A 26,764-nucleotide genomic window follows, 5' to 3' on the forward strand; every position below is an offset into this window, starting at 1 on the left:
CCGTTTTGCCTTTTTTATTATAATAAAAATTTTGTTTGCCAGCATACTGGTCAACTGACCCTACCATTGCCTGCAGTCTGCCCCCTATCACCCCCCCCTCTTCACCCCATAGTTCTCTTGTGCTGTAGTCGCCACCATGAGGGGCCTCCTGGAGGCCGTTCTCCTCCTGGCATCGGTGTTGGTGCGAGACGCCGGTGCCGTATCTCATCAAGGTGAGGATCCCCGCGATGGTCTTGTCATTGGATGATTGTGATACGTTTCGGGCATGTCGCTGCTGGTCCGTGTCTGTGTGGTGGTCTCTGTGCCGTCTTGCTTTGTATCTGCTGTCTCGGATTGACATCTTGGCTGACGTCTTGTCGTATCAGAGAATGTGCCGTCTTCTGCCTTTATCACCGTCAAGCTTCCCATTGCTCAGCTGAACGATGGGAACCCGTATCTGGTAACGTCTTCTCTCAGCTGCCCTCCCTCACCCGAGAGATCGACGTGCTAACCGTTTCGTCAGAACTTCCGCTTTGATGTGCTCGAGTCGTCGGAGGCTTGTGGCTTCGTCAACGCCACCGTCAACGGACAACTGCTGTCCACAGATGGCAGCATCGAGCTGCAGCTGGACCGCGAGACGACCGAGGCTGGCAGCGGTACCCCGGGCGTGATTACGGGCCACTGGTCCAGCGACTGTCTCGCATCCGACGACAAGACGCGCGAGCAGCGCCTTCAGCTGCGGGTATTGGCTTTCGACGGCGTGGCTCTGACGCGCGACGGCCCCGACGACAGCGACCTGATCATCCGGTTCCGCCAGACGGCCCCCGTACGCATCATCGACATTGAGGGGGCAGCCAGTGCGTTCCGCTTTAATGAGGTGCCGGCTCTCGTCGGCAACAACGATGGCCCGAATGCGGCTGCCGAGCTGGACGCGGCCGAGCTGGCGGCCTGGCAGCAGAGCCTCGCGGCCATGCACCAGCACGCCCTCCTGATCCAGCACGACATCCGCGCCCGCGAGCAGTACATGCGGCAGCGCTTTGGCGCCTCGTCCGTCAAGCTGGCCTGCTCGGACCGCTCCTTTCTCGGCGCCCTCTTCCACCGGATCACCAGCCTCATCGGCAAGAGCAGCTGGGACGACGCCGCGATCCGGGTCCAGGACAGCACCGGTAGCCACAGCTGGGAACAGCTGTATCCACCCCACGAGCCGCTCGTCTGTAGCAGCAACAACAGCCGTGCCGGCCCTCCACCGCCGCCGCCTCCCCCTCCTCCGTTTCTCCTCCGCTGCGCAGCGCCGACCACGCCGAGCGAGGAGGAGGCCCACAACGATCCCGATCCCGATCCCGTCCATGACCATGACCACGACGACAACAGCGGCAGCGAAGAGGAGTTCGATCCGCCAGCTGAGAATGCTGGGTCAGATGAGGAGAACCAGGCAAGCAGGCTCGGGACCTGGCCAGGGCACCAGAAGAACCATACGCACAACTACCGGGTATGTGATGGCCTTCCCCCTCAAGTGTCCTTTGTCTTTCACGAACGCGAGGCTAACAGGTTGTGCTTTCTCTACGCTGCAGGGCATGTTTGCTTACATAATGACGATTGCGGCCATTTCTTGCCTCGTCATGTGCTCAGTGCACCATTTCCGAGACAGGATGCACGAGTGGCACGGTCACGACCGCGATGTGGAGGAAGGCGGCTCAGACAGCGGCGGTGTCTTTCGCAACAGGAACCGATGGCGGCGCGCAAACATCCGACGACAACTAACGGAACGGTGGCATAGTATTACGAGGAAGCACCGAGAGCGAATGGAACGCGGGCGAGCCAGCCGGCAAACCCGGCAGCAGGTGCGTCGTGAGGATCGTAGGGACCGGATGAGTGTCGGTGCCAAGATCCTGTATTTCCTCAAGCGCATCCTCTCCGGAAGGGGCCGCGATAGGGAGAAGCTGTTGGGCAGGTCTTCAAGAGGGCAAAACCAGCAGCCAGGAACAGCGCGCGGCCACATCGAGGCAGTCGTGGTTCCGCCACCGTCGTCTCCGCGAGGATCATTCTCAGAGCAGCGAGAGGAACAGCCGGACGAGCAGCAGCGGCTGCTGCAGGAGGCAGAACGGCAACAGCAACTGCAGCAGCAGCGAGACGATCAGCAGGTGCAGCGGCAACAGCAACAGCAGCTTCAGCTTCAGCTCCAGCAACAACATCAACAGATCTTGCAACAGCAGCAGCTTCAGCAGCAGATTCAGCAGCAGCGGCGGGAACGACAGGTGCGCGAACAGCAGCTACAAGAGCAGGAACAGCAGCTGCAGCTGCAGCTGCAGCAGCCACTACTACATCAGCAACTACGACATCCACAGCCACAACCACCACTACCACAGCCACAGCAGCCACAGCAGCCACAACAGCAGCAAAACCAGCCACAACAACAAAAACAACAGCCCGAGCAGTATATGAAGAAACAACAGGGTGACTCCCAGACGCTCGGTGCCGACCACGACCGCACGCCAAGTCCGACGATGGAACAAGAGATTGCGTCGTTCCGAGCGGCTGCCGACGTGGTGGACCAGATCATCGCAGCCGAAGAGGGCCGATTATCGGTGGCGCAGACGGCGAAGCTGAAACGGCAGCGGGAGCAGCAACAGACTTTAGCATCGCTCTCGCGGCCATCGCCACCACCGCCGCCACCACCGTCGACGGTCTCGCCATTACCGCGTCCTGGCATCGCGACAACAACGTCAACATCGACCAGCCGCACGTCCTACGGCTACGATCGACGCGACCTCGGCGGCATTGACTACTCTGATTTTGACGACACGGAGTCGCTGCCACCTGCTTATTCCGAGACCGGCTTCGCGGAAGAGCCATATGCAGCGCCCGGTTCAATGACGGCGCCAGCCGGCTTTGCCGAGTCTGCGTATTCGTACGTCGACCTCGCCGAAGCAGAGGCGTCAATGGTGGCCGACGGGTTCCAGTACAATCCAGGCGGCAACAACTACTGAACAGGCGCCCAGGAAGGCGCACATGTCCTGTTTCGACTCTCTTGCCTTTGCCCCGTAATGTTTTCTGTCCTAATGAGCCCCCCATTTGTACTGTGTGCATATTCTCCTATTCTTGTTTTCCTTCTCTCTACTGGCGTCATGAAGTCCTCATTCAGCTTAGCGGTTCCTTTTTGCATATGACTCTCCTATCTGTTTACTTGGATGGTTGTCCTGTTTCTAATTGGATTTATTGGGTAACGGGAGGTACATCATCAGGACGCCTTCTTAATGTGTGGTAGATGGGAGGAATTGATGGGCAGGGCAAGGAATACAAACAGAGATCGTCCGTCATTGAGCTTGATTGATTCGCTGAGCTGTCCTGCTCATCTCTTGTGTTTTGTGCGGCCACGCAGAAAGGCGTCGTAATTTTGGGCGATTCGTTGGATGCCATCGGCCAACGGCCAACCTTTGATGGCGCACACGCGGCGATAGATGTCCTCGAGTGCGGCGTCCATGGGAGGGCCAGCGACGTGGAGGTCGCTCTCGACGAGGAGACGATCGTCGGGACAGGCTGTGACAACATCGAGCGTGTGGCGACAGCCGTCATCGGTGCCGCAGTTGACGGCCGTCGAGAAGGAAAAGTAGATGGCCGCAGGGATGCGGGGGTCGAGATACTGCCGCAGCATCTCGACGGGACCGCTGAACGAGTGGAGGCAGATAGCAGGAGGATAGGTAGGAGGAGGCCGGCCTTTCTCTGTCGGTCTCTGGGGCGCGTCCAGCCCGTCTTCCTCGTCGCTGCTCTGCTCGGCGTTCTCGGCAACTTGTCGTCGCTGTCGGCGCAAGAGCACATCGCGTTCGTGGCCACGCCAGGTGGTCGCCAGCGTGGCAAATAGCAGACCGTGTGCCTGGACGCCGTGCACGCTGACCGATCGCCGCATCTCGGCCGCCAGCCGCAGCTGTGCCGCGAGAACGGCGACCTGGTGGGCTGGCTGGACGCGGAACGGCGAGAGACGACGGCCTTCGCGGCCACCCGGCGTATGGGCCTGTGCAGCGGGCGTCGTGTCCCGTGGCTCGCCCTCTGGCACCCGGAATGCGCGGTCCAGGCCGATCTCGCCAACCAGCGCCGTCGGATCGGCCTGCAGCCGGGCTCGCGTCTCGGCCACAAACGCTGACAGCGGCCGCACGCTCGGCAGGCTGGCCGCCAGGGCATCGAGCGCCGCCGCCTGTGCCTCGGTCGATGGTCCTGGCGTCAGCACCGCCGCCAGGTGTCGCCGCTTGTCGTCCATCGTGGTCAGCTCGGGACCGTCTGTCTTGTCCTTGTCCGCCTGACTGCCGTCGTCGTACAGCTGGTACGCAAACCACGGGTGCCAGCCAAAAGCTGCCACGACCTTGTCATCAGCCGCGCCCAGCGCCGCCACCAGGTCTTGGTCTTGCGATCGCGTCGACATGACCGTCAGCACGGCCGTCTGCATCATCGGAATCGCTGCCACGGCCGCCATCGTGTCGGTTGCGTGGCAGTGCGCATCGCAGACACGGCCGCTGGCCCACGGGAACGGCTCGGCTGAGGACCAGTCGGCCGCTGCAGACTCGTGTCCTGCTCCGCACATGTTTTTCTGTGTCTTCGACTTTCGGCTGCGTCTGGTCGAAGGAAGCTCGATGCGTTGTCGACTGACTGCTGACTGCTGCCTGCTTACGACAAGACATAATCAGCCCAATCGGGCAGTGGCGGGGTGGAGGCTGTCTAGCGCCTTCCGTGCCGTGGAGGAAAGCCGCCAACAGCCCAGCCTTCAGTTGCAAGTCATCACGGCTAGAACGATTGTAGATAGACCTGTTTCGTAAGATCCTGAAATATCAAGCGACCTTTCACAGCATCATCAGACCCTTTACAAAATCAGCAAAAGTTCTCCAACACCCCAACGCCGGCTGCGTGCCCCAGCCCCAGTAGTCGTCCCGGTTCATGAGTGTCCCTTCAAGGTCTGCCATCCTCTTGGCTCGGCCCAGATCACAGCGTCTGCCAGAAGTAGTTGGCGTAGAAGAATCGCGAGAACTTCTTGTCCATGTTTACCACGTGCACGTCACCCTTGCGGTCGTTGCGCACCACGGCCCGTGTCCACTCGCCCTCCCGGCCGTCGCGCTCCAGCTCGATGCCCAGGCTGCGGTACACCTTGAGCCGTAGCAGCACCTCGTCCTCGGTCGCCATGCTGCCGCCGCTGCCGCTGCCGTTTCCACCACTGCCGCCATCGCTGCTTGCCGGCCCGTCATCGCCCTGCAGCTCCAGCTCCTGCAGCCGCGCCGACAGGTCTGCCGCCTGCGCCGAGAGCCGCTCTGTCTCCATCTCCAGGTCCGATGCCGTCTTGGCCACGCGGAACTTCTCCGTGTCGAGCGCCGAGATGGTCGAGGCGTGCGCCGCCGCCGAGTGCTTGGCTGCGAGCTCGTCGTGTTGGGAGCCGAGCGTGTTGAGCTGGCGGGCCAGCTCTAGGAAGATGAGTCAGCACTGTTCCTCTGGTCGTCTTGCCTGCTTCACACACTCTTGAGAGAGGTCTCTGTCTGCTCGATCTGCAGCTGCCGCGCCTCCTGCAGCGTCGCCAGAGACTCCTTGATGCGGGCAACGGCCGCCTTGTCGGGCCCAATGTTGAAGTTGTCAACGGTATGTTGGATCAGCTGCGGACAAGAGCACGTGTCAGCATCCCGCAATCCGCCTCGGCAACCAGCACCAAGACACTTACGACCGACGGGTCCTCTTCGAACAGCATCGTGAGCGTGAGGATTGGATCGAGTAGCTGGAACGTGTTGTATCGAATTTTCGGATGTCTTGAGACAGCGTGTAAAGCGTGTGTTGTCGAATCTGCGCCAGGCAGACGCGTCGCTCCAGCGACTATCTTATCGCGCCAAGTGAGGGGGGGTTGCACGCCGAGCACGGACCATCGTACGAGCAAAGACAGTAGGCCTCGCTCGTCAGGCGCATGACCACCCAGAGACGCCGGCCGCTAGAGCTGTAGCGGGTTTAGCTGCCATCAGGTGCCTTACAGCATCAGCCAGCCGCTAAGATCTGGCTGCCTGCCAGCGCGCCCAAGCTTCGCAGCGTCCGTAGCGCCGCAGTGCTGTAATTGCCCGGTACTTTGGTGGGAAGAGGGCCAGCCTGCGGAGGTGGCGGGAAGGTGGAGAGGCGGCAGCACATTTGCGAACAACCACGACTACTCGTAAACCATTTTCTCTTTTTCTCAACCCACAAACGTCATCGTCCTTCCGTCCTCGTCGGCCTCTCATCTGCCATACCCGTTCTGACACTGCTCCGCGCCCTCGCTCCTCGCTCGACCTCGTCCCAATCCCCCCTCCCAAAAGCAACTTCGGCCGAACCATTGCGAAAATGGGCGTCGCTCTCCCTTGTATGCAACATCTACATCTACATTTACTCCCTCTCGCCTCCCGCCTCCCGCCTGCCGAGGGCCGGAATGGGACCGGGTGGCCGTGACTGACAATGCTAATTGACCCTCACAGATGCAGTAGACGCCGAGACGTACGTGCCGGATTACAACACTCCCTCTCCTTCCCCCTGGCTGACACGGTAGACACAGGCCGCTGAACGCGGCCGAGCTCCAAGTGCTGCGTGCGCAATACGAGAAGGAGGGCGACATGGTGGGCGTGCAGACAAAGTTCAACTTTGCATGGGTAGGCATCTCCCCCTTGGCAGCCGTGCGCCGGTCCGTGGTAGCAGACTCTTCCTGACACCCACACTCTCTAGGGCCTCGTCAAGTCGAATGTACGCGGCGACCAGCAGCAGGGCGTCATGCTGCTGACCGAAATCTTCCGCACGTCTCCGGAACGACGCCGTGAGTGCCTCTACTACCTCGCCCTCGGCAACTACAAGCTGGGCAACTACGCCGAGGCCCGTCGCTACAACGACCTCTTGCTCGACAAGGAGCCTACCAACCAGCAGGCATCCAATCTCAACACGCTGATCGACGACAGGGTGCAGAAGGAGGGTCTGGTGGGCGTTGCCATTGTCAGCGGCATCGCCGTCGTGGCTGGCGTCGTCGGCGGCGTGCTGCTGCGCAACATGGGCCGCCGGAGGTGATTCCCGTATGCTGTTCTAATAGACGCCGGTGTTTTGGGGGAGAGGTTTCGGGGGAGTCTGGAGAGGAGTTCAAGTTTGATTTTGCATCTGCCTTTTTGCCATGGCTGTTTTGCCGCCTTTGTTATGACCATGACCATCCGCACAGCCAGGCCAGGCACAACGCTGCACAAACCAAACGCCACTCAGTATATATCACATGAATCAAGGTTTCAACGCTGCCTCTGCTGTACGAATAGTGGGCTTGCATTCTTGTGGCTGGGGCGGAGGGGCGAGTGCGAGAGTGTGGAGGGGGCATGAGGAGGGGTGTTTGCACCTACGAGTAAAGTGCACGAGAACGGAGCTGCCATCTATCTATTTGCAGCGATCTGACAGCGCATTCCGTGTGGAGCCGTAAGACGTAAGATACTTGTATCTCACTCCGTACGAGTAGAAATATGCCCGTCTTTGCTGCTGTTCACCTGCTATGTCATCCAGCTGATAATACTCTGTAGGCGTTTTCGAATGCAAAGCGCATGCTCTGCACCTGTCTGCCGCCAGAAAGGCGAGCCCAGGACTAGGCCAAGACGAGGACAAGCCATTCCCAGCAGGGCTGGAACGTTCTGCAAGATCCGCCTATTTTGTACCGGGCCAGATGAACTCATTCTATGGTGATTTGATGCTCACTTTGTCAGATGTCATGTAGCCGTGCTCAGTTGGCTGCTTTCTGTTGATAATGAAACAAATAAAAAAGGCAAGATACTTGTACTCCGGATACAGGGCAGTCGCCACCCACCGCTGCCTGCTGCCGTTTCTAGACAGCCACTTACATCTCATCCCGCCTGCACATTTGCTCGCCCCTGTCCTCACATATCATCATTTCTTATTTTTAATCTGCCTCCTCTAGTTTCGCTGCTTCGCTGCAGCACCCTAATTACTCTCAGCCTCCCCGCACGGTCCGACGTTCCCGATAAAGTGAACGGTAGGCATGCCGTGCTTGTCGAGCAAGGACTCTGACAGCAGTGACAATAGTGATGGCAGCTTGTGACGCAGCTAATCTGAAGCGCAGACAAGCACAAACAGAGCCATTAACCGAATTTGCCCTCTACAGAAGCACACCTTTTCTCCGCCCGAAATAACGAATGCGGCTGGCCGTTGCGCATACAAAAGATACATCCTCCTTGGTCTCGCCTGCACCCTCCCGCTTCTCACACTGCTACTTTTCTAATCTTTCCATCTGCTTCGCGGCATCGCTTTCCTCTCCTCTGCATGTTTTACTTCCCTCCTCCTCCTCAGGCCTCCTTTTCAACATTCGCGTCTTCATCGTCGTTTTGGGTCGTCCGTCCCCTTGCTAGTCTAATCGGCTGCTTGGTCAGTGCTCCCATCTCAGCCTAACTTGTATCCCAATACAGTGTGGCCTACCGGAGACCCCTCAGTTTCGCACTACACCCATATCCATCACAAATCAAAGCTGCCCGCTTGCCCAACCGTCTCAACGGGTTGCTGACGTACCCAACGCTGTAAGATACCAACATCGCTTTCAGGCTGCCGTCTGCCTTACCGACATATTCCCAGTCATCTCACGCAGTCCGCCGTGCCGTCAGCATCGCTGCTGGATGGGCATCGCTGGTCTTACCACAGACAAGCAAAACCGAGAGTTGGGCTTAATCCCAGCGCCACCAATATGTCTGCAAATTATCCACAGTCGCGCCAACAGCTCGATCGCCGCGATGGTCAAGATATCATCTACTGCCACAGATGCGAGCATGAATGGTACCGTTCTAGCCGTGACTCGTCGCCACCGCCACCATGTCCGAGATGTGGCAGCGATGCCATAGAAACTGTCAGTACTAGCGATCCCGTTTCTTGATGATCGCTGTCTTTACTGACTAGCTATTTCCGTCCCCCCAACAGGTCTCCGAGGATAGCGACCCGCGAGAGTTTCACGCGGGAGGCATAAACCCTTTTGAAGCGCTGATGGGCTTCGCCGGCTCTGGCAACGATCAATTTCGGCTCCATGACCTCCTACAACCCAGCGGCCCCGGCCATCTACACGATGACGACGATGGCGACTCTCCTTTTCCTGGCAGCCCCGACCACCGCTCCCGTCGTCACAGCCACCGTCATGGTGCCGACCGTCACGGCTCAGCAAATGACTCCGACCCAGAAGAGGCCGACATAGGCGAGGTGGAGGAACACGAGACGTATGGGCCCAACGGAATATACATGTACCGCACCGTCTCGTCCTTCCCGAACGGCCGGTCAAGCAACGGTGGCACAAGAAGGACACCGTCGGGCAGGCCGGTCGGGGGTATCGATCCAAGCGAACCAACGCATATCATAGCCACATTGGGCGAGTTTTTGAACAGCTTTAGGACAGTACAGGCAGGGCGGTCAGGCTCGGAGATTCTGTTTGGCGGTCAGAACAACGGTCGCGGCAGCCGCGAAACGTTTGGTGGTTCAAGCCCAACTTTTGCAGACAGTTCGGTCAGGCGGGTACAACAACCGACGTTTAGAGGTCCACGCCTCCGCAACGGCGTAACAAACGTCACCATCGCCACAGGCCCGGTACGAATGGGAGGTAGACCATCGAGTGATTTTAACACGTATGTATATTGCTATCGAGCACTTTGTTCTGCGACTATGTAGACATATGCTGACCAGACATGTCTCTATGGACAGACACTTCACAAATATCACTAGCAACATGGGGCCTCCTACTTTTGGAGAGGAACAGGAGAGGGCGACCGGCATACCGCCGGCGTTCCCGGACGCACTTCGCGGTCTGCTCGCAACACTTCTGAGCAGCAGGGAGGGCCACGTCTTTGGCGATGCGGTGCATTCGGATGAGGCCTTGGATCGCATTATCACTATGCTGATGGAGACCAACCCGCCTTCGAACGGTGCGCCACCCGCGACACAGACGGCCATCGAGCGACTGGAGCACAAAAAGGTGGACGACAAGCTGCTTGGCCCGGAGGGTCACGCTGAATGCACAATCTGCATATCGAGTGTTGAGCTGGGGGAAGACGTTGTCACGCTTCCCTGCAAGCACTGGTTCCACGAGGAGTGCGTTGTCATGTGGCTGAAGCAGCACAATACCTGCCCTGTTTGCCGCAATCCAGTGGAGAGCGGTGGTGCCGGAGCTGAGGGCGCGGCTGCAAACGGCAGCAGCAATAACAACAACGGTAACAACGGTAACAACGGTAACAACGGTAACAACGGTAACAACGGTAATAGCGGCAACGGCGGCAACAGCGGTAACAACAGTGCGGGCAGCAGCATCTTTGCAATGCCTATGCCTGGCGCCTACAACGACACTCCGGCTAGCACTCCTGGCAGTGCCTCTTTCGGCACGGCAAGCTCTAGTCTAGGTGGTGACCGTGGCGGTGGCAACAGCCAGTCCGGGTTGGGAGGCATCCCGGGGGTGCTATTTTCGAGCGGCTCTCGCGTGCCGATGGCGATGTCCAATGCACAGCAGACAGAGCGGCTCGAAGCTATACGAAGGAGTGCGGGTGTGCCTTCCAACCGCTACCGCAGCCCACGGGACTCGGAGAGAACGTCGTCGTCGGATAGGAGACGACGCGATTCACACTCGCCGATTCCTGGGCCGCCCTATCTCCCTGGTCGACGCTTCAACCTTGAACAGGACATGGAGGAATTTTATGGTGTGTTTGGTGTGACCCGTGAAGACTCGGCATCTTCGTCGCACAGCCGATGGAGCACGACTTCCCACAACAGCGGTAGCGGTGGCCAGAATGCGTGGCTAGGCGGCGAAGCACAGCGCAGGTCTCGGGACCGGAACCCGGACCTAGGCCAACCTCGCGAACGCCAGCGTGAGCGGCACCATGAGCGCATATGGTCAACGACGTCGCTCCGCGATCGGAACCGCAACTCCATGATTGCAGACCAGCTCCCCGGTGCTGTTCCACCGGTCCGGCCGACGTCATGGTTGCCGGGTCGGTATATGAATTTCGGGGGTGACGGTGTCTACGACAGGGGCAACACAGGCACAGGCCCGAGTGGCGGCAACAGCAGTAGCAGTCGTATCTGCCACGACAACGGAAGTAGCTCAAGCATCGGCAGTGGCCCTGTTACGGGTCCTGCTGCTGGCAACAACACGGGAAGCGAAGGCGCAGCTGGAAACGGCGGCCACACGAGCTCATCAGGGGGGATTTTCAGCTTCCTGAGTAGATTCAGGGATTCCGGCAACAACCAGTCGTCGTCCAGTTCCAGGAGGCGATCTTAAAAGATCTGCTTGCGAAGCAGATGAAAAGAAGGCAGGAAAAGAATTTATTTGAATCCCAATAAGACCAGGCTCTTTGCATGACCCAGCTTTGTTTCCATCTTGGTTTCCAGTTGCCTGTGTTTCATCTTCCTGTGTCTCTGTCTGCTTCTTTCTTTAGCCTACAGTACAATGCAACGGTAGGGTTCCCAATGTCGTTGACGTTATTTCATTATCTCCTAACAATCTCATGTCCCGCCCAGTTTTGTTCCCCTCTCAATTAGAGGCTTACAGTCCCTACAATATGTTTCTCGTAATGAAAGGAAAAACGTTTGATGCCGTGCGTGTAAAGCGGGAGAATGCCTATATACGTACACATGCCGTCGTGGTGAAACGAAGGAAGGCCGGCAGCCCCTGCTTCTCAGCCTTGCAATAGGGGATTTCTGCAATTTGCATGAGGAGCCGACACTTTGCATGTCTCAAAGGGGGCGACTAGCTCGCGGGTGGAAGGCCCCGCAAACAAGCGAGGATACTCCGTAAAAACGAGCTTAATAATGTGTTTTTGAAGAGGGAAATCAATCTTCCGGACGGCTGTGGAATCTTCAGGTAGCCTCGCAGCAAGCCTCGGCATGGCCCCTTACGGAGTAGCTGTGCAGACAGCATCAACTGCCGTTTCCATTCTAGACCGCGAAGCCGATTCAGGCGGTACAAATAAATGAACAAGAAAACGAAAAGCACAATGTGTAATCGAAGGTGCCGCTGCGGGCAATGGGCCTTCCGATGCAACGCAGCGCACGATAATGACTGCATACGGCAGAGCATGCACGATTACGTTGAGTACAGAGTGGTGTGTGGACGGAGTAATGCTCTAGACGTGCTCCGTACGAATAGTGCTGCAGACATCCCCGATCTGGCTTTGCAGGCAAGCTCCGACAAGCAGAGGAAATGCGAGGGCTCCACTACAGGCTAGGAAACCGTCCGGCCACCGGAGCAGCCCCGGCAAATTGTCCAGTGTGCCAATGGGAGGCCGTGCATTGGGGAGGGGGAAAAGCGCGAAGGCGCGAGGGAAGGGCTGATGGGATGGGCTCCGCCCAGAGCGGCTCCGTCAGTCGGGCATGTGGGGGCGCCCTGACAGGCCATGGACTCGCTGCTGCTCCTTCCTCATGCCCGCACAGAGTTTGCTTCCTGCCTCCGTGGCCATACTATGTATTATGTCGTATGTAGCAGCCCAGCAGACCAGCCAGCCAGCCAGCCACAGGCCCAGGCCCGTCAGGGCGCCCGGACAGACAGTCGTTCTGCTCCGGTTTTATTTTTACAACTATCGTATCGTAGCTGCCGTTCGTTTTCTTTGTTGCCCAGCTGCATGTGATATGTACGCTTACTGCGAGCGTGTTGCTCTCGACTACATACGAACATGTCCCGTCTCCACCGCCCCGAGAGGGAGTGGACTCGCTCGCTCCTGCCCACTTTTTCGGCCGGCACCCACCCCCTGATGGCTTCTGCTGTCTCTGCTGCCGCCTGCCGGGGGACCATTCGTGCCCTCCCGTGCCTTCCTGCGCGCGCTCGTGTCTGCGCGTGCCTCTCGCCTTCTTCTGCGTATTGCGTATGTGTGCGTCAAGCCTGCGAGGAAGGTGCTTTCCTGTTTTCTATGTGTCGAAGGGTGCCTCTGCTCTGGTTGCCCCCTCTGGCGCTTGCTCCTCCAATTCTCCGTCCGTCTATCGCCCTTCGGACAGCTTCTTTTGTCCTCTATTTCATTCTCCCTCTCCCCCCTCTCTTCCTGCATCCCGTCTCTGGTCACTTGTCCAATGTAAGCTATCTTTGTGTCCGTCTCTCTAGATTCTCCATCGTCTCCATCGTCTCCATCGTCTCCATCCTCTCGGCTTTCTTCTTTCACATTTCGACCCGTTGTTACTCTGCCCCTACTTCACCCCCCCTCGTCTCCCCCAGACCCTCTATCTGGCATTTTTATTCCCATCAGTAATTCCCCTTATCTTATTTCCTTACCTCTTCCTGATCCTTCCCAGAAGTATTTCCTCTGCAAAGCTCCCTCCCCGTGCACGGCTACTCCCACTGCCCATACGAGTTTTCTGCCCAGCCTTATTCCCACTGCTTACTCCGGGTTTCCGAAACCACGCGGCAAGCAGAAACATTGCCCGCCAACAGTGCCGCCGCTCTTCCAGCCCGGTTCCCAAGCGCCTTTTCCTACATGTGAACCGGCAGGCTTTCCACTCGAGCACAGCTTGGTCCCGTTCACAGCCTTCCCGTCCACCCAACCTTCTCGCACGGCTGTCGTTTTGGGCGTGACGGCTTACAAGTCTTACCCTGTAAGGCTGTCACTTTTGGGCTTTGGGTTGGGACGGCAAGCTATGTTTCCGTCTGTCACTATCCTACTTAGGCTCTTTTGCTTGCCCTGAACTGGCTGCTTCTGCCACCCTTCTCCCCACCATTACTTGCCCTGGGCACACCTTCTCCCGAACCAACATCGTCAAGTCGGCTTTTGGAAGCAATTCTTGCCATTCAGCCCCCCTATCCCCCGCTTTTCACCCATAGGCTCGTCGAACCTCAGCAAATTATGCTCGCCTGCACACCTCTACTCTCGATTCTCTACCGACCAGCGGATTGCTTAAGTCTCTTTTTTCAAGGCGATCTCTTTTGAAATATTGTATTCCTTACTCCCGGGATATATCACGGGAAAGACAAGCTCAGCCCCAAGCCCCCCATAGCTTCCGAACTTGGTCGTCACCTTAATCCAACTACATCCCACACACCAGCTCACCGTCCTCTCCACCGACAACCCCATTCCTAGTCTACCGTTACTGGTACCTCCGTACTGGGCTCCCTGTTGTTCAGTCCGCCCCACACTCAAAGCAACATATTGTTATTGCCGTGTGCTACGAGCACTGTTATTTCCCGGCTAGGTCACCCATCGTGAGCAATCACGTTCCTATCTTTATTATTTCCAGCTGCTGCCCTAGTCCATGTCGTCGTTGTTACCACCAATCATACAGAGACTATGGATATAAAACGCTCGCCGGTGTACTATGAAGACTTTCCGGCCCATGATAGTATATATGCTGCATCCGGCCAGGATGGATTAAATACAGCTACTACCATCAGTCACACGGCTGGAAGCAGAAGTGGGAGAGTTGAAGTCGAAGCCAGCGCCGGGGGTCATGGCTTCATCGGCCACAATTACTCCGGACATAGTATGAACCTGAACACGCAAAGGAGGGACGATGCCGATGGTGATGGCGAGTACGATTATGGCGTTGCGAGCTACGGCACCAATGGTGGCAACTATGCCGAAGGCGATTCGGCGAACATGTCAGCTAGGGGCAGAAGCAAACCCGGACAAGGGGAGCAGCTGCCTCGCATAAGCCACCCCAGTAACAGCAGCAACAGCAACGACAACAATTCTGCGACCCAAAGCGTCAGCAGTGTCAGTAGCAGTAATGGGTATGTTTCTGCGACGCCCGGTGGTGGCAATTCTTTTAGCTACAACGGAAGCAGTACAGAAAACGGCTATAGAAATGGCAGTTCTGAACTTCCAGACACCAATGCCAACGACGACAGCTCGCCTACGGAGCCGTCTAAGAAGAAGCAAAAGCGCAACAAGCCAACATTGTCTTGTTCTGAATGTGTGGAACGGAAAACAAAGGTATGCAGTTCGTTCCACTGCATATTTGCCCACCACTGACTCGAGCGTTATCAGTGTGACCGTGGTCGACCTCACTGCCTTTCTTGTGAGTTCTTCCCGGAAGATAGTCTCCCATTTGTAAACAACAGAGTCCCGTCTGTCCTATCAAGCCGAATTGCTGACATAGAAAGGCATCAAACGTCAGACCGAATGCGTGTATGCTCATGTGGCGAATTTGCTCGAGTATGGCATGTCCCTCAAAGTCGTTACGCCGTGCGCGATGCTAATTCTCTGTAGGGAAACTAACAGAACTGCCGCAGCAGCTGGTGGTCGCAGGGTGACGCGGCCGCTATTGTCCAAGAAGAACACCGGATCTTCGTCCCTGATGTCGATCCCGAACATTGCCGATCGCGGCATCCTCAATGCGAAAAACGAATCTCAAGGCTCCGTCGCCCTCTCCACGGGACTGCTTGCCAATGCTCCTTACTCCGGATCCACTGCATCAAACGTCTTTGGAATTGGGTCTGAGCATCCCTTTGCCAACTATTGGACCTGCGAGGGCGGGTTGCCCGAGGTCATCTCCGTCTTGCCTGACAAAGGGCAGTGCGACATGCTTCTCGTTCGCTACCTTGAATGTGTGGACCCCGTCTATCCCATGATTGACAGGCGATATTTCTACCACGACCTAGAGCAGTTCTGGGCGCTAGGACCGGACGACAGAGCTCGTGTTGATCCTGCCTTCGTTGGCGTGCTCTTCGCTATGCTCGCCATAGGCACTCAATTTGTCACCGCTACTACATATAGCGAACGAAAGCAAACTTCGGAGTTTTACGCGTCAGCAAGCAACCAGGCGTTACGTATTAGCTGCTACCTCAGTTCTGCCTCTATCCGCTCTATTCAGGCTATGGTCTTGGTTACCTACTTTCTCATCAACGACAACCATGCTTCTGATGGCTGGGCATTTGCCGGCATTCTTATGCGACAGGCTTGTGCCATGGGCCTGCACCGGGATCCGAATATAGGTCAGTGTTTTCATACTTGTCCGGTTACCACGAATGCCGTTTTGACTCCCTTTTTGAAGTGGCCCCAAATGCAAGTCCATATGAGAAGCAGCAACGCCGGAAGCTGTGGCAGGCAGTTCTGTTGCAAGACACCTTCCTGACTATTCTTCTGTCGCTTCCACCAACAGCAACACACACGGACGTCAATGTGGAAGAGCTAGAGGAGGAAGAGAGCGTGGATCCGAATTACGATACCAGCGTGACTGATACGGCCTATATTAGAGGCTCCTGGACTCTGGCAAACTTGGTCCAAGAAGTCATAAGTAGCCCACGGTCGCTTGACGTTCCGATCTGCACCACGACACGCCACAAGTCTAAGCTGGTCGCGGACTTTCGAGCGATATACCGCAGCTTTCCGGACATTTTCCGCAGCTGGGATCCAGAATCGCTGACCCAACTTTCTCGAACCAACAAGCGGGTTGTGCGCCAGACGTTGTTTCTGAGCAGCAACTACTTCCACAACCTGATGTTGGTGCATGCATCTGAGTCTCCCGACGTGCCTGTCAACGTGCGCGGTACTCTCGAGGCGGCACACGACGCCATCACGTCATTTTTCGTGCTCTTCAAGCTCTTTCGAGACGAGGCCAGAGTCTGGTGGGTGTTCAACCACCGTGCCTTTTTGGAGGCCTTGTGCATAGGCGGTGTCTTGAAAGAGGCCGTTTACAAGAACGAAAATGGGACTGCAGGTGTTGCAAAGGACCCGTTATACGCACGCGCCAGAGCGGACATCGGTACGTAGCTCATTGCCCTATCTTGAGAAGGATGTGGTACTAACAGCTGCAGAAAAAATGGTTGAGATAATGCGCATAATGGGCGAAGGGGATCAAGGAGTCGATATAGCAAGAACAAGAGTCAAGGTTCTGAGCGAGTTTTTATAGGATCTTACTTGGGACGAACTGGCGTACAGGCGTATGGTCATATATGAGGGCTCCAGGATCTAGACAGCACATGCAGGAAGCAAGCACATACATACACATGACCAAGAACCGGTCAATAGAAAACGCGCCAATAAGATACAACGATATATGCAGCGATGCTATGGGGGGTAGAAAGCGGTACTTTGAAGAGCGACCGAAGAAAGCCCTAGACAACGGCTGATAGGTGGGGGGTTTCCCGATTTGGATTCGTCATCACGCTCTAGGCCCACGTCACAGCCAAAAGGCCCGGCAGTCCGGCAGCAGTCCACCAGCAAGCAGCCCACCGGCAGCCCACCTACGGAGTAGACAAAAACGCGCACAGGCACATGTACGCAAGAGAATACAAGCAGATGATTATTCGGACGCCGGTTCCGTCGGCAGCGGCGGCGTCAGCTGGGATCGCCACAGCTGCACCGTGGCGCGCGCTCTTTCTGGAACACCTGGCGCAGATGCCAGCACCGTTGGGTGCCGTCAGCACTCTACACCCCGGCGAGGCGACAGTGACGCCGCGGGTTCGCCACTGTGTGTGTCGTGGGCTGTGGGCGTCTCTGCCGGACAATGCGCGCAACCCGGCGCGACGCAACCCTGCGGGCGTCTACGAGAGCGACCTGCCCGTGTTCACGACGGACGCGCGCATGGCCAAAGCATGGGAGCTGTCCGCATCAGCGCCAGCGTCCACATCAGTGCCAGCAGGAAGCGGCCACGGTGGCGGGCCGGTCGAGGCGGTGTGGTGGTCTGGGGCAGCCGGGACGCAGTGGCGGGTGCGCGGACGGGCCTGGCTGCTGGGGCCGGACGCGGAGGATGCAGGCGGAGCTGTGGCACGAGCGGCCATCAGCCAGCGGATGCGTCGTGTGGCAGGAGAGGGAGGAGAAGACGACTGGAGCTGGGCGCGAGAGGTGACAGGGCATTTTGGCAACATGAGTCCCGGTATGCGAGGCAGCTTCCGGAATCCGGCTCCGGGCACGGCACGATTGGACGAGGACAGGGGACTGGGCAAGCCGGTGGACGATGACGACCTGGAAAACGCAGAGGCGCGGGCCAACTTCCGGGTGTGCGTGATCGTGCCGGAGGAGGTGGACCAGACGGACCTGTCGCGCGGAGACGATCCACGGCGATGGCTGTATACGTACGTGGGAGCGGGGGGTCAGGCGGTGCACAAGGGCGGCGTGGTGGAGGGGGCGTGGGAGAAGCTGGAGGTATGGCCGTGAGGGAAGAAGGAAGGCTGAAAGTGGTCGTGAGAGGAGCTCTCAGGGGTCGTAGATGATGGCGATCGATAAAGAAGAGGTCAAACAGGAGTTCACTCGGACAGCTCGTGAAACTCACCTCTCAGCCCTGTGACTCAAAGGGGACTGTCCCTTGTTTAGGGGAAAGCCGGTAAGCAAAGCATTGTCACATGCAAGACAAGCCAAGCAACTCGAACTTGTACCCGTATCGTAAGATGCATAGTATCCGTGTCCGCTGGGCATGAAGCATCAGCCCGAGATAGCTTATCTTGGCCGCCGAGACTGTAATTATGAGACGGAGCATGGAGTACGGGCTGTGTGGCCTGCTCATACGACTGACGGCCGCCATGTGAGTTGGCCGCCTGCCCCCTGATACTAGTCGTAGAGAAGGTATGGAGTATACTCGTACATCAACGGGCACGTCCCAGTCGATGCCCCGTGTTTGGCGCGAAGGATCGTACGCTGCTCGTACTCGTATCTCAGAGCTGTCAGAAAGGCTGGTTGTAGGGGCGGGCTGTAATAGGCAGTCCGTTTCTGGCGAGCGGCCGGTACTCATCGGCATGCTTTCGTATTGCATAAATGGCCTTGGCTGCAGGACAGAGAGCGATACGAGTGCTAAGATATGTGAGATACAGAGCAGCAGCCACAACACCTGCCTATTCCAGGGTTAAGCACAGGGCCGGCGCTGCTGTCGGTGGAAGGGGCTGCTACTCGCAAGTGGCTAGCAGCACTAGGCCGTATCTCGTTTTAGCATATTATTTTATCGTCTTATTTATCAATTTTTCCCAATTCCTGCCAGCCGTCGCACTCGCTTCTGAGAGGGAAAAAACGGGTACAGGGATCTTACGCCTTGGCGGCACCTCCACAAAAGCGCAGCCAAGTCGCGTGATTTATTTTCCCTTGTCCAGCCGATCCTGTCTCGATTGTGTGAGATACATTTTAAGATACGAGGGCAAGGTAGGACAGCCCCGAGTCCGGATTGTACGAGCACTCGTACTGCACTCGTACTCGCGCATAGTGTCCGACGGCGACTCGGCCTGCACTGGACTTGGTGTTTTTGCTATCTTTACCGCCCAGCCGGGATGTTTGAGCTTGCGCAGACTACTGCTGCAGGGACCCGGTAGCGGTGACGACAAAGCGGAAGGGGGCACGACGAGACGGAGTACGGATTACGACTATGTACGATGTAAGATACGTCGTATGGTCTTACGGAGTAGTAAGATATCTTACATAGTACGGAGTACTCCGTATGGGGCAGCACGTCGCATTTCTGAGGAGACATGCAGAGCATTGAGCGTTTTCTGTCCGCTGTCAGGTCCTGGATCGGATTGGTCCAGCGGCTCGCACAGACGCCCAAACGAACTATTGGTACGGAGTACGAGTTACGGCGAGTGTGATGGCTCTGCGTCCAACTATAGCACTCATTGGCCATGTGGAGCCCCTGTCATGTCGCCCAACGGCGAGCGCCAACAGAGCCGGCAAAATTGGCCAAGCCACTGGACGAAACGTTCTTATCTCGCTGCGCTCGTTACCCTCCCTTACCTAACGGGATGTGTCTGCATCCTTCCAGAGTCCTCGCCTCGTCCAGTCGCTGCGGACGCCCGGCGGCCTGTGGTTTTTGAGCGTTCCATGTCTGCATGCGACTGCGTCATCGTGTCGTATGTACAAGTTATAGCCTCTTTCCACCGCTCTGGTCACCGATGCCGCCATTCCTGCTGGGTCTAGCCTTTCCTCTTTGGCTATTGTGCCGCAGGTTTGGTAGCTGGAGTGGGTCGGTCCATCGACAATGCGAACGCTCCCCGGCCAGGTGCCATTGTCATTTATCACTGCACGGAGTACGGAGCACTGTACATAGTAAGTACGGAAGTATCTTACATTCGTGCATCCTACAATGGGTATGTACGGAGAATCTTATCTTTTGCCGGCTCATACGAGTACTTGCATTTTTCAGACGGCTCTGCGCTTTGCCACAGCCGAGCAAGAAATGCGTTAGCTGTGATGCACCGCCCTCTCTCTCGCTCCCTCCCAGGCGCTCTTTCCTCTTTCCCCCCACCCACATCACCCTCTTCTCACACCTCCTCTCTCGCTCTCGCACATGCCCGCATTAGTGTCCTAGCGCCCCAAGCAATGCAAGCATGACTGGTTCTTCGTGTCTGAGGTCTCCCCTCTCCCCTCTCAACCATGCAAGATATTCGTACTTTATCTTGCACGTCTTCACTACGCCCACCCCCTGTTGATGCGCACCTCCCCCGTCTTCCTGTCCGCTTGTTGGAGCGTCCGCCTTGCAAATAGTTGCTTGCCAGCCACCGCCTCTGCTGCTGCGATCGCTCTTGCCTCCCACGCCCATCTCTGCACTGGACCGCCCTTGCTTCTTTCGGCCATCGGTCCCGCTGCCTCTTTTCTTCGCCCTCGCCCTCGCCCGCGCCGCACCTGGCCTGGCCTTGTCGTTGGCTCTTGCCTGGTGCGGTTACTTGCCCAATCGCTCTTGCTAAAAAAGCGTCTTCTCATTTCTGATTTGCTCCCCATGTCCTTGTCCGCGGCTCCTGCCCTCGTCCGCCGGCCGCTATCTCTCTCACCTTCCTCGCCTCCTCCTCTCCTCTCCTCTCGGCCCTCTCTCTTCTCTCACCCCCAATCCTCCCCCCTTCATCACGACAACTGAGCCTGGCCGATTGCTTGCCTCCTTTCGCGAGCTCCCACCTGCACACTCGCGTGCCCATGCATCGTCCAGCTTCGTACCCTCTCTAAGCGACGCTCACCCCCACTAGCGGCCGACGATCTTGCTATATTCAGATCCTTCATCTGTCTACCCATATCGTCCCTAGCTGTTTTCTGCTGTCTTGCTTTTCTTTCTTTTCTTCTCCTCAGCGGCCAGATCTGCTTCCTGCAGCCTTATCTGCGACCCATCCAGGATTCTCAAACCTTTCGAAAGGTTAAAATAACACCTGCTGCAATCGCCTGCAGACTTTGCCGGTACAAGTCGGCTCGCACAAAAAAAATAGGCGCCAACCCACGAAACAACGAGAGACGGAACCACACTCTTCCTGGCCCGGGAATTCGGTATATTGAGCACAAGCAGCAACCGGAAAATCAAACGTCTGGAAGAGAAGTGATCGCCGACGCGTGCACTTCTTCAAGCTGCGCAGCCGACCATCTACCACGGGTTCCTGGCACGAAAAAGGAGTATGGGAACAGCCCGGAGCTGTTGTCTGGAATCTTCGCATCTAATTGTCGCATCGCCGCTGGTCCCCTCGTCTTCCCGCCTCACCCCTCTCCGCTGGATGCGGACGGGACGGGCGTCACTCTGCGCCTGGCCCTGGCCTGGTACTGGACTAGGCTGTGACTCGGTCCTCTACTCATCACCGCACACCTCGCCATACAACATTTTGTCTGCATAAACCGCGAGAGGCTTTCCCACCTCCAACCCCCCCCGCAGCCATGGTTCTCTACTCAAGTCCGCCGTCACTCCATCTCTTCTCTGAGGATAAGCCGACCCTGCTTGTCTGCTGGTGGATTACCTTTTTCTGCTGCACCGTCATTGTGCTTCGCATTGCTGGCCGGTACATTCGATCAGAGCGCCTTTTCGTCGAGGACAGATTCGTTGCCTACGCCATCATCCCTCTCTTCCTTCGCATGGGCTGTGTGCATATCATTCTCAAGTACGGCACCAACAACGCCGATTTCAGTGGCGTCACGCTGTCTGAAACCCACCTCCGTCAGAAGCGAATCGCTAGTGGTCTAGTGATTGCGAGTCGCATTTTCCACGCCGCTACGTATGTGAACATCTCCCCGGCTTGGTATGTTGCCAGTGCGTTGTGAACTAACACGCCCCTCTTTAGCCTCTGGATTCTCAAGATCACCATTCTTGAGTTCTTCAAGCGCATCAATGACGCCATTTCTGAGCGCTTCTCCCACGTTTCCGTCATAATTATCCGCGTTTCCCTTGTGACCACATTCATTGCGGTCGTCATTAGCAGCCTCGCTGAATGTCACCCTTTCTCTCACTACTGGCAGGTCCTTCCTGATCCGGGGGGCCAATGTCGGCAGGCTTACGCACAGCTGATCACCGCCTCAGCCTGCAACATCTTCACCGACCTACTGCTCGTCTTCTTCCCTATTCCTATTATCATGTTCAGCCACCAGGCTCTAAAGCGAAGACTACAACTCGCCCTTCTCTTTTCCATGAGTCTGGGCGTCGTCGGTGTCACGTTTTACCGCGTCGTCGGTGTCCTCGATACTCATGGAAGTCAACAGCTTCGGTCTCTCTTGGCCTCGGTTGAACTCCTGTTCGCCACCACCGCTGCCAACGCTCTAGTGCTTGGCTCGTTTGTCCGTGACCGCGGTGTCAAGAAAAACAAGTTCAGGGGTGGCTCTCTTGTCGACTCTATGGACCGCCCCAGCATTGCACGATCACGTCGCCCAACTGTGAATCGCCATTGGGGGAGTGACGAGGACTTGGTTCGTGGCCTTGGCCTGGGCGTTCATCCCACTTTACGCAATTCGCCTGAGATGCCCCAGGGAGACGATGTCATCTTCAGCAATACCTCGGTGCGAAATTCGCGTCCTACGCCGACTGTCAGAGCCGACGACGAGCAGGAGGATGACAGCCAGCAGACCAGTAGCAACAACCGTGGTAGCAGCGAGACTGGGATCGCGGACCTGCATTCGTGGCAATTTCCCGAGCGCAAGACGAGTGGCGGTACCCGCACTCAAAGTGCCCAGAGCGCCCACAGCGGACAGAGCGAGGACGACAATCTGCTGAAAGATCCTCTCGGCACGTCCCCCCGGGCCAACCCCACCTCGGCAGCGCGAAAAGTCTCATTCTACGATGTGGGCGGCCTTCTCAGCAGTGACACGGCCGCAGACGATAACACCGCTCAGCCGAGCCTTACCAGAACTCGGTCTGGGAGCATATCTGGGAGCCTGTCAACAAGTCAAAGTGTGCCGCCTTCGCCGGCATATACAGCTGGCAGCCACGGCTTCAGACGTGGATCCTCAGCTCTCTTGCAAGATCTGGGCGGCCTGCTAAGCTCACACCCACGTCAAATTCCCGGCGGCAGAATTCCGGCAGAATTGCACCCGGTGCCCCAGGAGTCTCCCCTAGAGTCACCGTCTCCAGCGACGCCGTTGCCGCTATTGACATCGTCTCCTATTCCCGTTTCTTCCCACGGCAATTTCGACGACATTGTATTAATGGATCCGGGTGGCCTGCTTAGCCAAAGTACGAAGCGGTAATAGTCATAATTCTGCGATCATTGTGCTATTATGTCTTTTTATGTCTTTTTCTTTGATTTCTTCCCTTTGTTCAATGATGACGACACGGTATTCGGGAGGACAGGAAGTGCTTTGATGATACATCTGCGCAGGAGTTCATGGTAGATATGGCGGGAAGCACTGCCTGAGCTGATGTCGATTCCTGGAACCATCACGCAGGGGCCTACAGTACATCTTATTACGTGAAGACGACTATATCGGCTCGGCGAGTGGGCGGATGGTATGTTGTTTGATGCTTGGCTATCTCTGAAAGGCTTGAGCAATGCGGGCGTTGTTTGAATTTGGTGGCTTCTGTTTTTTTTTTTCTTTCCTTTGGGGGTTTGCGTGTGGCAACCATTATACCCTGGCTATTCCAGTGCCCTGCGCTGTGATAATTTGCCTTTTTTCTTGGCTTGTGGTTGTTTCGAATAGTCAGCCACTGGCATAGTAATGCCGGTGTGGGTGATATCGTCGACGCTTTGAAAGCGATCTATCAGTCGGGACGGGGATAACGGTTATGTGAGGGACAGCCCTCGATATGCGTAAGGCAATAATTTAGACGTGGTGTAACAGTTGGATAGAAATCTGAAAGAATACGCATTCAATAAAGGCTGAGTCCGCGTTGGTTGTTGTTGAGGATCATGTTGAACATACCAGTCAATACCAGTCAGACTGGAGACTATTCATTCGGGAAAATATCGTCTCGCCTTTTAATTGGTTGCAGTTTGGTGCCTTTGTCATAATATTGGACACCTATTCATTGACATTTGTCGTTTTATTGTTATGCCCCTTTTTTCTAGATTCGCTCCCCGCCTAACGAATTCGAAGCCAAAAACAAAGAGCAGAAATAGAGCGGTAATAACCAAGATATACTTTTTTCTCATATTCCTCCGACCGCTCTTCCTCTCCCTCTCTCAATCAGGCAACAGAGGGAGCGCAGAAGTTCTCGAGGCTGAAATCAAGACAAAACTGGCGTGTTTGATGGATGCAAGGGGATTTTAGGGAGGAAAACTCGCCACAGCAGAGTGCTGTCCTCGAACGTCCCCCTTCCTGTTCCACCGTGCCGCCTATGTAGAAAGGAAACAGAAACCATTGTTTGCCTGCCTGCTAAACCCCCGGAAACAAAGATACATATATGCATAGGAAAAGCCGAGAAAGCCATAGATAAAAGGAGGAGGATATGGGAGAGGATGAGGGGTGAAGATACAATAAATACAAGAGAGGAGAGGCAGGCAAAGAGGGCGCGACAAGAGAGGGGTTTCCGAGGTCAGGAAACGCTTACGCCTTTGTCTCCTCCTTGTCGGCCTCGTCCTTCTTCTCCTCGGCCTTGTCCTCGATGGAGGCGTTCTTCAGCTCGGCTGTGACCTCGGCAACGGCCTTGGGCTCATCGGCCTGCTTCCCGTTGGCCTTGGCGATCTCCTGGGCCTCCTCCTTCTCGATCCGCTCAATCTCCTTCTTGGCCTTCTCGATGTTCTGATCCGGTCAGCAGGGTGCGGAGGACGGGCAAGAAGGAAGAAGGAAAGATGATAAAAGAAACTCACCCGCTGGGTCTGGGTCTCCTGGTCAGCCTCCCAGTGGGCCAGCTTGGCCTTGACCTTCTCCATGACGACGGCGACATCAGCCTGGCTGGCAGGCGGGTCGAGGCCCATGGAGGCGCAGTCCTCGATGACGGACGGGGGCACGTTGTAGCCCTTGGAGGCAGAGTCGGCAGCAGACTTCTTGGCGGACTTCTTGGCGCCCTTCTTGGCAGCGGGCAGGTAGGTGTCGTCGCGGTCCTCCTTGCGGACGAGGCGGGTGCCCTTGAGGCCGGAGTCGTCGACCTTGCGGGTGGCCTGGGCGCCGAGGCTGGCGGCAGCGGTAGCGACGGCAGCAGGCGCGGGCGCGGGCGTGGACGTGGGGTCGAAGAAGTGCAGCAGGCTGCGGGCGCGGCGGATCTCGTCAATGTAGGCCGGGTCGCTGGCTTCGGCCAAGAGGCGCTGTGCACGCTCCTTTTTGCGTTCGCGCTCGAAGCGCTCGCGCTCGGCCTGCTTGCGCTCCCAGGCCTTCTGGCGGGCCTCACGCTCGTAGGCGGCAAAGGCCTTTTTCTGGCCGTAGTAGTCGTCCTTGAGCTTGCGGATGGCGTCGAACTTGTCGCGCTGCTCGGCGTGCAGCTTGCTGCGCTCGTCGCGCAGGGCTGAGAGGCTCTTGTAGGCCACGTCCTGCTCGGCCTTGATGCCGTCGAGCTCGGCCTGGATGGCGTTGTACTTTTCGCCCATGGCTTTGGCCTCCGGGTCGTCCATGCTGTCCTTGATCTGCTTGATGTTGGCGCGCAGATCGGCAATCTGCTTCTCCTGCACGTCGAACTGGGCAAAGTTCTTGCGCGTCTTCTTCAGGCTCGTGATCTCGGACAGGGCCTTCTTCTCGTCCACCAGCTTCATCATCCCGCCGTTCACCTGGTCCTCCAGCCGCTGGATGTGCCGGTCCAGGTCCTCGGTCGACTTGAAGGCTACCTTGCTCTTGGCCGTCTTCTGCTCGGCGATCCGGCTCCGCAGCTGCTCGTCCAGCCGCTTGATCTGCTCCTGCTTCGACGTCCGCGCCGACTTGCCGCCCGCCTGCTTCTTCCGGATCTCCGTCAGCTGCTCAATCAGCTCCTGTCGGCGCTTCTGCGTCGCCGACTGCGGCCCGTCCTTGCTCTTGTTCGGCTGCGCCAGCTCGATCTTGGCCTTGATGGCGTTCTGAAGCGGCCGCGTTAGCAGGCTGTCGGGACAGCACTCCTCTCTTCTTCCCTCCCACCCGCCCATTGGGCCGCCCGGCCGTCGATTGAGCTACTTACAAACCGCGTCATCACATCCTTGTGCTCCTTCTCGGCCTTGTCCAGCGCCTTCTGGAAAACTGCCTCATCGGGCTTGACCGGCCGGCTGCTCCCCGCTGCTGCTGCGCCCTCGACAACCGGTGCTGTGCTGTCTGCCATGACTGCTTCAGAGACAACGCACACAATGAAAAGGAGCTTTGTCCCGGAACAAATAGGACAACGAGGCAAAAGGGGTGGTGATGATACGTTGAGGAAAAGTGGCCAGGAAATAAACGACAAAAAGAACACTACTCTCATACAGAGTAAAAACTAAAATGTGGGCCGTGCGATTTTTGATTCGACTAATATTTACTAAGACTCCTCGTCCCTGGTGAGCCTCAGTGCTACAGCACGCGACAGGGGCACCACTAGGGCTTTGACCGGAGCCAATACCAGTCTCCGGGGGCCTCTGTTGGCCATTCGTGCTGTGCTGGCTCGCCAATCCTCGTACTCGCAATAGCACCTGCCACAGTGCTGCCGCTCTGTAGCCCCCCTCTCACCTTCTGCAATTGTTAGGGACACATATCCATAGCATCGTGATTGTGGCAGGAGCCTATTTTCGCTTTCGCTTCAGCTGAGAGCTAGCAGGAGGCACGAGCCTCTTGGTGCAGTCGAACACGCTGGT

At 57.0% G+C, this 26,764-nt stretch overlaps 8 protein-coding genes across 8 annotated transcripts; 5 read left to right on the forward strand and 3 right to left on the reverse strand.

Annotated features, from left to right (window-relative positions):
• Positions 1–136: 136 nt before the first annotated feature.
• Positions 137–2,966, forward strand: CMQ_3250 (uncharacterized protein; the record flags this gene model as incomplete). Its single annotated transcript, XM_014317328.1, has 5 exons — positions 137–212; positions 366–439; positions 503–1,468; positions 1,551–1,991; positions 2,445–2,966. 5 exons carry the CDS (start codon positions 137–139, stop codon positions 2,964–2,966), a joined length of 2,079 nt encoding a protein of 692 aa, XP_014172803.1.
• Positions 2,967–3,328: 362 nt separating this feature from the next.
• CMQ_2963 (cut9 interacting protein) lies at positions 3,329–4,552 on the reverse strand (the record flags this gene model as incomplete). Its single annotated transcript, XM_014317041.1, has 1 exon — positions 3,329–4,552. One exon carries the CDS (start codon positions 4,550–4,552, stop codon positions 3,329–3,331), a length of 1,224 nt encoding a protein of 407 aa, XP_014172516.1.
• A 395-nt stretch (positions 4,553–4,947) lies between these two features.
• CMQ_3012 (putative kinetochore protein spc24) lies at positions 4,948–5,698 on the reverse strand (the record flags this gene model as incomplete). The annotated part of the gene is made up of 3 exons (XM_014317090.1): positions 4,948–5,420; positions 5,474–5,606; positions 5,672–5,698. 3 exons carry the CDS (start codon positions 5,696–5,698, stop codon positions 4,948–4,950), a joined length of 633 nt encoding a protein of 210 aa, XP_014172565.1.
• A 614-nt stretch (positions 5,699–6,312) lies between these two features.
• Positions 6,313–7,020, forward strand: CMQ_3139 (mitochondrial membrane fission protein; the record flags this gene model as incomplete). The annotated part of the gene is made up of 4 exons (XM_014317217.1): positions 6,313–6,331; positions 6,444–6,462; positions 6,521–6,614; positions 6,688–7,020. 4 exons carry the CDS (start codon positions 6,313–6,315, stop codon positions 7,018–7,020), a joined length of 465 nt encoding a protein of 154 aa, XP_014172692.1.
• Positions 7,021–8,680: 1,660 nt separating this feature from the next.
• CMQ_3228 (ring finger domain protein) lies at positions 8,681–11,245 on the forward strand (the record flags this gene model as incomplete). The annotated part of the gene is made up of 4 exons (XM_014317306.1): positions 8,681–8,839; positions 8,911–9,602; positions 9,679–10,065; positions 10,339–11,245. The coding sequence occupies 4 exons, from the start codon at positions 8,681–8,683 to the stop codon at positions 11,243–11,245; spliced, it is 2,145 nt and encodes a 714-aa protein (XP_014172781.1).
• A 2,989-nt stretch (positions 11,246–14,234) lies between these two features.
• Positions 14,235–18,044, forward strand: CMQ_3026 (zn 2cys6 transcription factor; the record flags this gene model as incomplete). Its single annotated transcript, XM_014317104.1, has 4 exons — positions 14,235–14,809; positions 15,168–15,880; positions 15,940–16,650; positions 17,074–18,044. The coding sequence occupies 4 exons, from the start codon at positions 14,235–14,237 to the stop codon at positions 18,042–18,044; spliced, it is 2,970 nt and encodes a 989-aa protein (XP_014172579.1).
• A 3,450-nt stretch (positions 18,045–21,494) lies between these two features.
• Positions 21,495–23,291, forward strand: CMQ_2946 (pth11-like integral membrane protein; the record flags this gene model as incomplete). The annotated part of the gene is made up of 2 exons (XM_014317024.1): positions 21,495–21,829; positions 21,896–23,291. 2 exons carry the CDS (start codon positions 21,495–21,497, stop codon positions 23,289–23,291), a joined length of 1,731 nt encoding a protein of 576 aa, XP_014172499.1.
• A 1,296-nt stretch (positions 23,292–24,587) lies between these two features.
• On the reverse strand, positions 24,588–26,259 carry CMQ_2719 (nuclear segregation protein; the record flags this gene model as incomplete). The annotated part of the gene is made up of 3 exons (XM_014316797.1): positions 24,588–24,782; positions 24,851–26,023; positions 26,122–26,259. 3 exons carry the CDS (start codon positions 26,257–26,259, stop codon positions 24,588–24,590), a joined length of 1,506 nt encoding a protein of 501 aa, XP_014172272.1.
• Between the last annotated feature and the right edge of the window lie 505 nt (positions 26,260–26,764).

This window comes from Grosmannia clavigera, assembly GCF_000143105.1.
Source record: "Grosmannia clavigera kw1407 unplaced genomic scaffold GCSC_144, whole genome shotgun sequence".
Taxonomy (NCBI): domain Eukaryota; kingdom Fungi; phylum Ascomycota; class Sordariomycetes; order Ophiostomatales; family Ophiostomataceae; genus Leptographium; species Leptographium clavigerum.